The sequence below is a fragment of the Rhipicephalus sanguineus genome, chromosome 2 (assembly GCF_013339695.2).
Source record: "Rhipicephalus sanguineus isolate Rsan-2018 chromosome 2, BIME_Rsan_1.4, whole genome shotgun sequence".
Taxonomy (NCBI): domain Eukaryota; kingdom Metazoa; phylum Arthropoda; class Arachnida; order Ixodida; family Ixodidae; genus Rhipicephalus; species Rhipicephalus sanguineus.
Genome location: NC_051177.1, coordinates 209,418,711 through 209,429,252, shown reverse-complemented (window position 1 = coordinate 209,429,252; position 10,542 = coordinate 209,418,711). Strand labels below are relative to the sequence as shown.

The following is a 10,542-nucleotide window of genomic DNA, read 5'->3' as shown; positions in this document are numbered from 1 at the left end:
GAATGGTGGCCGAGAACGAGAAGACGTTGCGTTACTGCTGCCCGTGTGTCCCAGCGTCTTGACGTCTGTAATCGGCCTGCTGCGACCACACTTTGAGCCTCGGTCGTCCAACGGAGAGCTACGAAGTGCTGGTGCGAAATTCAGCGACGGGCAACGGCTTCGCCGCAGCAGCGAGGGAGGCGTCCGCTCTGTGTTGACATTGGTGTTGAGCAGCTCGCGCGCCGTGGAAGAAAATGTTGAACTAAGCCGAAACACGGACAAATCCGGGCGTGCAGGAAGATGCCGTTTCTCGGGGCAAGTTCTGCCTTCCAGCAGGATGTCGGTAAGTTGGCGCAGCCTCCTCTGTGCCGACGTGCGCAGTGTTTCTTTTACTGCGGAACTAGCATCGCCTGTAATTCCTGTAGGCCTGATGGAAACCTCGATGTGTGTATTTGCGAGTAACGTGGCCTCTCGCGTCTAATTTGCGCGTGAATGCTCGCTTTTCAGAGTTATGTGTCCGAGAGATAAACTGCGTGCGGCAGCGGCTGCGTAGAAAATCCTCAGGGTCAGTTATCGCCGACCGCCGCTTGTCCTGTGCGTCACTCTGTGCAGGTCATGCGACCTTGTTTTGGTTTTATTTTTTTGTGACGTAGTTGCCGAACTCCAAAGTCCATTAGTCACGCCGAATTCACGCAGACGCCTTGCTACACCGATCTGGCACGATTTAGCGCGAGATCCTAATGGTTCGTTCCGAAAGGCGTCAACGCCTCGTGACTTCCAGTTCACAGTGGCGAGAGCGCGGCCTTGCTGATGGCAAGACCCGATATGAGAGCTTAAAACCCAGTTCATTCGTAGATTCGATAGGCTGGCACTTAGTCATTCATTGTTCTTCTCGTGGCCTAATTGGATGAAGCGCGGCGACAGCTGCCTTCCAACTTCTTGCGCTTCCCGCTGAGAAGTACGAGAAACTCTAAGAAGTTATGATTTGGCAGCCTTGGCCATGCGTGGCCAGGTCCCCGGTCGGGCTAATTGCCGAAGGGAGACACTGAAACAAGTGCCTGCTTGCACCCTTCAGTGCTGGCTACAGCGCCAATTTTTCGCACGAGGAATAATAAATCATATTGCATCACTAAGCAAGGAACAGTGCACCTTGCTCACGATTGGTATATCTGGTTTCATTTGCCCAATTCTGTTATTTTGTGATCATAATTGGCCGATCAATGCTGGTGGAGCATCACTGATAAAGTGTGAAAAGAATTATCATTGGTAGCCCCGCCACGGTGGTCTAGTGGTTATGGCACTCGACTGCTGACCCGAAGGTCGCGGGATCGAATCCCGGCCGCGGCGGCTGCATTTTCGATGGAGGCGAAAATGCTTGAGGCCCGTGTACTCAAAGAACCCCAGGTGGTCGAAATTTCCGGAGCCCTCCGCTACGGCGTCTCTCATAACCATATCGTGGTTTTGGGACGTTAAACCCCAGATATTATTATTAATTATCATTGGTATGGAATGGTAGTGAATTTTTGCTGCTGACACTTTGCAGTCTGTTGTGGCAAATGTGCTGTAGTCAGGCAACATCGCACACTAAGCTTTGAGCCATTGCTCAGAGGGTAAAGGATTTTCTTCTCCTAAAAATGCCACGCTGTTCTGGAACATTGTGGCAATTTAGTGCTGTAGCAGCACACAGTTATCAAAGTATTCTGTTGCTGGCCCTTCAATCTAGTTCTGGCAAAAATAAGGACTTGTGCATGGTTATCATAATATAATAGGCGTGCTAACCAGTATTAGTCAAACCAGGCAGCTTGGTTGATTGTTTACGCAGCATATGCATGCAGCCTGAACACGGGAACCATTCGGGACGAAAAAAATAGAAGGCTGCGAGCTGCCACACGCGTTGCAAAATCCTCCGAAGCTCTGAAGTCTTGCTGAATTTTGTCTTTTAGCTGACATTTTTCTGCAGGTGGCTAAATACGGAGGGCAATTAAAACATGTGATGCACCCTCATGGGAGGGGTACATGCAACCAGGAACTTGCGCAGGAAATTGCTCAGTGCCCAGCACCACTTCCATCGCTCTTTTGTATGTATGTGCCCTTGGTGCCTGCTGTCTTGGTTCATAGCTGACTCGTCAAACAAAAATATAATCATATATTGTGAGGCAATTTGACTCTCAGTCCATCGAAAAAATTTTTGTATACACTAGAATATGTAAAGCAGCATCTTGGGAGCATTTTGTTGGGATATAATTCTTCAAATGTTTTTGAATGGGTGGAGCCGAGCAGAATTGATCTTTGCCATCCCATCAGAGAAAGGGAAGCCACTATCAACTGAGACACCCTCCTCCTCCTTTTGACTTGGCTAGCGTCCATCCCTTCATTATCCGTCGTGGTCTGTGATGAGCCCCGCCTCCTCTTATATCGATATTTGTTACGTTTGTTGTACCATTCGTTTGATTAAATGCTTGAAACGTTTTACGAGCAGTCTGCTGGAACTTAAATTTCTGACACTGTTACCATTTGTGCAGTTGCCAAGCTAGAAGTGTTGTAATTTCGTAAAATTACGCAGTTTATAATTATTCTTTTCATTTCATTATGTTCCTTTATTGTCACTGTCCACAACTGGCTTATCTTGGTGATATGTAGACAGAGCTTTTAATTTGAAGTAGATTATGTAAACTAAAGAAATAAAAAAAGAATTTCACTTGAACACACCTCCACAGTAGTATCGAGAGTGCCACTCTTGCCATGCTGTAAACCACCTACATCTTTATGGCATTTGCTGTTTATTGGTCAAAGTGCAATTGTGCTCTACTGTGTAGGAAGGGAGCCAAGGACTCAGCGTGGCAAGGGTCAGAAACCTTTATTGAGTTTAAAGCGGACAAAATAGAAGAAACTTTGACCTTCATTCCTCTTGTAATAGGGAACCTGCGATTGTAAAATTTATGACAATAGTGTTTCGCATGAAAATATTATCCGTCTAAACCAGTCTGGCTTTGGTGTCCCTATAATCTGTTTTGTGTGAACCACAGTGCCGTTTGACCACGTGCTTATCTTAAAGCACACAACTTCAATGTGATTACTGATGCGCCTAAGACTGCCAGCAGCTCTGCTCTCAGATTAGCTGCTGATTTGAGAGTTCGTGGGGAGCGAAATTTGTGCCTCGAATTTCGAAAAAAAAAACCTGTTTCACGAAAAAGTGAAGCTGTGAATGAAACCACGCCGGTGAAAATTACCAACTCTCGCACTGGCTGCTTTTTACTGAGAACGCAAAGCTCAAAGAGGCCTTTTCACCGCAACTTTCCGTTAAGGAACTTAACGAAAGGTTTAAAAAGGTTATGATTTCAGTGGCAGAAAAGGCGATACTGCAATCGTCCGGTGTTGTGTGCAAAAAGTTAAATCCTTGGTCGACCAAAGAATGCACCAAAGCCAAAAAACAGCAAAACAAGGCCTGGGGAACCTTACGAAGGTACCTGACTTATAGCAACCTTGTAAGCTTTAAACAGGCCAAAGCACAATTTATTCAAAGGCAAGCAGAAAAGTGCTCATGGCAAAAATACATGTCATCAATTAATAGTTAGGTCACATCTAAACATATCTGGGATAAGGTGAAGAAGTTTAGAGGAGAGTACTTGGTCGTACACAATACCACTGCTTATAAGTCCAGACACACAAACAACACTACAAGTCCAGGCCGACCTATTAGGCGAACACTTTTATAATGTCTCAAGCTCAGCGATTTACACAAACATATTCCTCAAACTCAAAGAATCTGCTGAAAAGCAGAGACTGCCTACTATGAGTGCCTCAAATGAATTCTATAATCAGGATCTCACACTCCATGAATTTAACAGGGTAGTGTCTGCCAGTAAAAAGACAGCAACAAGGCTTGACCGTGTACACACAATGCTGGCACACCTATCCTAAGCGTCGGCAGAGGCACTTCTCCAATTTTTCAACAAAATCTGGGAATCGGGGATGATGCCTGAAGAGTGCGGATACAAAAAGGGCTGTTCCATCTCTGACCATCTCGCCAGACTAGAACACCAAATACGATATGCATTTCTACACAAGCAGCACTGTCTCGCGGTCTTCTTTGACTTAGAGAAAGCATAGATACAACTTGGCAATATGGAATTCTTAGACATTGCTGACTTGGGGATTCGCGGAAGAATACTGAACTGTTTATGTGATTTCCTGTCGAACAGAACATTTCAAGTACATCTTGGCACAGCAATCTCACGAATATTTGTTCAAGAAAATGGTGTCCCTCAAGGTTGCATTTTGAGCACAACTCTTTTCATAGTCAAAATGAACTCCATCAACAAGGCCATACCTTCCACAATCGTGCACTCTGTCTACGTTGATGATCTTCAAATCGCCTTTCGTGCCTCCAACCTATGAACATGTGAGAGGCAGCTCCAAATTGCAATCAGTAAGCTGACGCTCTGGGCGGACCGAAATGGTTTTCGCTTCTCCACACAAAAAACTGTTGTGGTTCTGTTTACACAAAAAAAGAGGACTATACCCTGACCCTGATCTGAAATTAAACATCGCAATCCCAGTAAAACAAGAATATAAATTTCTAGGAATTGCATTCGACTGAAAACTCAACTTTCTGGCACTGGTAAACACGCTAAAAACTAAGGCACTCAACCTTCTCAAAGTGTTATCCCCTAAGCACTGGGGTTCCGATTGACTATGCCTTCTACGTGTCTACCGGCCTGTTGTGCATAGCATTTTAAATTATGTTTATGTTTACGGCTCAGCACGAGATTCGTACATTCGCCGTCTTGACCCTGTACACGATCTCGGTCTGCGGTTGTCGAATGGCACTTGCCAAACATCACCCGTGCAAACTCTATACGTAGACTGCAATGAGCCTACTCTGGGTCATCGAAGAGCATTACTAACACTTTCCTATGTTTTAAGAATCAGGTCATCATCCCAACAGATCTGCTATGACATTGCCTCAAAGTGTGACTCACGCTGCACTACTTAAACAAACTGAGCCTAATCAAGCCACTTGTCTTACGCTTCGAGGAATACTGCCGCACGTATGTCATACCTGAAGAAGCACTTGATGTCGCCAAGAAACCACCAAGACTGGCGCCACGGTTTGACCTGACACAACTTTGCGACTTTTTCCCTAACTCAGCTAAAGAAAAAAGACACGCCACCAGAACACATAATTCAGGAATGCTATGCATTTGAGCATAAGTGTATAGGGACTACTTGGAATTTTACACTGATCGATCGAAAACAGAAAACCATGCAGGTATTGGCATCGTGGCAGGGGAAAATGCCGTTAGTGTGAGAGTACCTCGCTGTATTTCCATTTCGAAAAATCATCGCTGGCAAACACAAGAAAGCGATTATATACACAGATTCATGAAGTGCTTCAAGAGCTGTACATCTTAAATCCGAGTGTGAGCCATTGGTTGGTGACATTTAAACGTGGTATTTTTAAATAAGGAGGTAGTTTCTATCCGGTTCTGCTGGGTCCCAAGCCATATTGCGATACCTGGCAATGAAAAAGCCAACCTCATTGACAACGCACAAAACACTCACAAAAATTCCCCTGAAAGACAGCCAGAGAACAATCTAGCAGTGTTAACAAAATGGCAGCAACAGTGGGACTTGTGCACAAGTGATAAACTTAATCTGGAAGACTTGCCGTCACCAAGAACGATTTATCGAAGTTATCAACTTTCTACGCGCAAATGAAGAACAACCAGCATGTGAAAAATGGCAAGGACTGTTAACACTCATCCTAGTGGCATGCCCCGAAGTGGAAACACAAATACAAAAGTGCTTCAGCAAATTATACAAACAACACATACCTCTACACCCCACTCTGCTTCTTGGAGATCGCCCTCTTGTACCTTTGTCTACTGTGCTGAACTTTCTAAAAGAATGTGGCTTTTTGAATAAGCTTTAAAACTATCTTTTCACTGTTCATTCCTTAAAGGGACACTAAAGGCAAGTAACAATTTATGTCAGAGTGAAAGGTCAATGTCTGAGAACGTCTGAAACGTCAATAGTATCAACAGCAGTGCTCTAGTAATCGAGAGATTAAGGTGAATGTAGGACACGATGTGCGCCACGAGTGGGACATTTCGGAAATGATCCCGATGACGTCAAAGAGTCCCAAGTACAATTAACCACTACTAATCAAACTAGTTGCAATAAAAAAAGAACCTTCCGTGCATCACAAGACGTAATAAAATGCTGCTTGTTCGTTTCTGTTTGATTCATGGAAAAAAAGAACCTCTTGGCGCTACCATGGGGAATGGCGCGAGTGGTTCAAAAGTTCAGTTTTCGCCGAGCTGCTCGTATCAGTGGTAGTTTCGGTATCATGTACTGCTGTGTTTGCTTGGCTCTCGCTGTTTTCACCCTGTCAATACTCTACTTCTGCTGCTGCTGGCCAAGCTAAGCTCCGTTACAGTGAACTGTACAGTTTTGGAGTGGCCCGTGGCTGCGTTTTGGCAAGGTTGATGGCCGCTGTTGCGCAAGAAACCGTAGCTTCGGCGGCCGGGCAGTAAAGGTGGGCAATGTTGGGCACGGCAACTGCTACGTTCATGCGGGTGATTAGAAGTGCGCTAGCGTCATGGGGACCACTAAAACGTGATCTTCTTTCAAAATAAGCATTTCTTTGGCACGAAACAAGCACTACGAGGTTTCTGCAACGCTATTGCAACATTCAACATCGACTTAATATTTGCCTTTAGTGTCCCTTTTACACCTTGCGACTAGTGCAGCATAGCCTCAGCTGCTTTTGCGCCATAAAAAACTGAATTAACTAACTCGTTTTTTACTACAGCAGTTCATAGTGTCTTTATCAAATAAGGTTTGCTAAATTTTTAGCAGTATATTTTGAATAGCAAAACTATTTTAAGTTTTTTTTCTTTTTATACTTTGACTGCTGTTCTTTTGAAATTGTAAGGTTGAATATTCTTCTGGTGCTATGTGCCATTAATACTTTCATCTACTGCTTTGCTCCACACATTACCGATCCAGTGCAGATTAACGCATGTTTCTGGCTGTGGTTGGGTGATCAGCACTTTGCAATGTGTTTCTTTCAGAGCTATTGAAACTGTAAGTTGAGGTGGGCAGAGGAGTCACTGATAAGTAGAGGCCGGATTTTTAGGCATGAAAAAAGGTTGTTTTAGGCGCCAAAAGTAGGCAGGCAAAACAACGTACAGGTGTGAGTGTTTTTTTTCCCAGTGCACGGTCGTAAGAGTCTTCCCTTTTTTTCCTGTGCAGAGAAGGCCACGAGTGAGCGCAACACGAGCGAGGACTGGGCCCTCATCTTGGACATCTGTGACCGAGTGGGTGCTGTCCCAGGGGGCCCCAAGGACTGCCTGCAGTGCATCATGCGCCGTATGAACCACACCATTCCGCAGGTGGCCCTGCAGGCACTCACGGTGGGTACTGGTACCCCGCCATTAAGTCTAGTACCTTGTCTGTACAATGGTCCCATCCCCTTTTCATTTTTGTATGCATGAAGAAACTATTTGCTTTCCAGTTGGATGAACTTTAGGCCTCTTTTGCTATTCGAAGGCCCAATGGATGGCGCCTTGATGCTGTCTGGTATATACACTTTCTAAGGATTGAAACGCAACAATTTAGGGCTAAGTAATGCACACACTTTCATCTGTCTTCAATTCGTGTCACATCGGCGTAATATTGGATTCGAACACTTGCATCAGAAGCGAGATCACCTTTAGCGGCCAGATTTGTTGCGACGCGATTGTCGTGAGCAGTTGTGCATACCATTCGTTATACTAAAAATTTTGATGTCGCATTTCAATTCATTAGCATTGTACATAAATGCATTTGTCGGAGCAATGACATTTTATTCACGATGTGGGCACAATGGTAGTCACATTATGACGATGATGATGATGTCATAACTGCAATGGTGAGACAATGTTGGTATGATGGCTGCGATGGGAGGAAGATTTTTACTCTTGTCACTGTTAATTTGCAGTGTGTACAGAACTTTTTTATAGTTGTAACATGGTTTTTACATTGGCAGTACGGTTGTTGCGGGAGCATTGCACGTTCTTCAGTTTGTATGAACGAATAAAGTGTATCACTTTAGTGATTGTACTTCTATGAGATTATTTTGTTAATGTTCTGTTCGTTGTCCTGATATATTAATTTTGTGAAATCTTGCTCCTGTGTTACTCTTTGCAGTTGCTGGATGCGTGTGTAAAGAACTGTGGCAAGATCTTTCACTTGGAGGTGTGTTCTCGAGAGTTTGAGTCTGAGTGCAAGAAGCTTCTTTCCAAGGTATGTGCACTTTACTAAAGTGCATTCAGAGTGTGCATCAATGGGAAGTTCAAGAGTACGAATGTTTTTGCACTGCTCTCTGTTTTGTAACTATAAAATGCACACCCATGGTAGGAAGGGTGCCACACAACACCCCTCATCAGCCTGAACATTTTTTTTTCAGCTGCAGCTAGCATGCTGAATAGAATGCACCATTACCCATTTTGTAGTTGCTGAATTGTCGTGGAAGAATTCTTGTGCATTGACTAGAGCCCTCTGTTATGCAGAATGCTTGTATGGCTGTTTTAAACTGCACCAATGGTCTGCTTGGCATTGGTCCTCTCTTAGTGGAAGGGGCACTTTCTTGTCACACTTAACCAGGCTGGCCTTTGTTAAGGCCTTGCTTCATTGTCGGGTGTTTTTGTGACCGAAACTAAGTAGTAGTTTGAACTCATTGTTTCACAACTTATGGGCTTGGTACTGTGCAGGCCCATTATACAAGTAGTAATCATGTTAGCCAACATGTAGTTAGTGTACTCTATGCATGCTTAATCTTCCATCTCGTAACTAGTACATGTATGCAGAGTGCCTAGATGAATGGGCAGATATTAGATGCACAACTGAAGTAGCCTTGCATTCCTCTGCACTCTTTGTCACGTATAAATGCAAAGGTGATGGTGTGGTGCAGGAGATGGATGAACACTGTAGGCAGGGTTTGTGGGGTAGGTGTGAACAGCAGTGGAATGCTTATCCTTTGAGTGAAAGCAGTTCTGCCATCTCCCAGGGCCACCCACGGGTGGTGGAGAAGATGAAAGGCTTGCTGAAAAAGTGGGCCCAGGAAGACTTCAGCAAGGACCCCCAGCTCAGGTGGGTGGCTCGTGGCTGCATTGCCCTTTCGTATTGTACAAGGCTTTGTCCAGGCTGTTGGGAAGTGGCTGCTCAGGAAATTAAGCACAATATTTAGCCGTCTTCGTTTGAGCCACTACTGAACATACAATTTCCGGGAAAGTTGTAGATCAGAATAAGAAAACTGTTGTGAACAAGCAGGTTGATTTTTGGAAGTGATAAGCCCAAGCACTTGGCCACCACAGCTGCATTTCCAGGGGAAGGGGGCTGAAATGTAAGAACACCTGGGTACTTCAAATTTAAGTGCACATTGAAGATCCTCAGGAGTTCGGAAACAATTCATAATCTCTCACAACCCAAGAATTAAATTTTTTAATTGTGGGATGCTCTCACCAGGATGCAGTGGTGTAGCCATGGGGGGTTCAACCCCCCCCCCCCCCCAATGTTTTTTATTTTGCATGTGTACTATGTATATACATAAAGTATGGCTGAATCCCCCCTCCGAAAAGTTTCTGGCTATGCTGCTTGATAACAGGATGCATGCTCGATAACACTACTACACCATTAGGAAATATGTGTGCTTCTAAATGCATAGTTAGACTTTTTTTCTTTGTTCCATAAAAAAGGTGAGCTTGATGCATTGTGCGTGTATGCGGTGGTGATCAATCAGTAGACAGAATTTAGCTGAATAAAGGTGGCCATCTGTATTGTGTGTTCTCATCAAAGGCAGTGTGAGAGTCTAAACCGGACAATTAGGATGAGGTTCAGTTCATGGAGACTGGCATGTGGGCAGAAAGACCTCTCAGGCAGATATGATGTAGCAGCTCTTCATTTCTTCAGAGGCATTGTTTTTAAAGTGCCATCAACCATTCTCTGCATGCATTGCTGCCTGCATGGAATAACCGCTCTGTTGCTCTGTCTCTGATTGCCTTTGGTACAATTTCAAAAATATTTTGTATCTCATCATTTTCAGTCTCATTCCATCTCTGTATTCCAAACTCAAAGGAGATGGCGTTGACTTTGGGCCTGAGGGAGCGGTGAGTCTCACGTTCTGTGTGTTCGCACACATGTATGTGTGTGTGACTGCTTCCTTTTATTTGTGTCCTCATAAGTTGAATGCAGTGAGCCATGGAACGGAAAATGATAGGTGTAACGTTAAGGTAAAAGAAGAGAGCAGAGTGGATTGGGGAACAAAATGCATGTTAAGGACATTAGAGTCGAGATCAAGAAAAAATGGGCATGTGAGAAGGCCCTGGTCGTTACTAAAGGCAAACAGCAATTTAGGCTAGGTGAGTGAAAAGCTTGAGAATATCTAATGCGTCAGTATTGCCACATGCGCTTCACTTTTGCTGTATTCGGTTTTCGCCCACAAAGACTGTCAGCAACGCTCAGCGCAAACTGCGCCTCATTGTTCGAGAAGCTTCGTGATTATTGTAGATCGTTTTG

The 10,542-nt window shown here is 44.4% G+C and overlaps 1 protein-coding gene across 1 annotated transcript in view; it reads left to right on the top strand.

Moving 5' to 3' along the window:
• LOC119384032 (signal transducing adapter molecule 1-like) overlaps nucleotides 1-10,542 on the top strand; it is a 41,752-nt gene continuing 31,210 nt past the window's right edge. Inside the window, 5 exon segments of the mRNA XM_037652323.2 lie at nucleotides 1-322; nucleotides 7,240-7,400; nucleotides 8,176-8,271; nucleotides 9,035-9,117; nucleotides 10,070-10,133. Of these exon segments, the coding sequence (XP_037508251.1) occupies nucleotides 280-322; nucleotides 7,240-7,400; nucleotides 8,176-8,271; nucleotides 9,035-9,117; nucleotides 10,070-10,133 (447 nt within the window). The 5' untranslated portion in view covers nucleotides 1-279.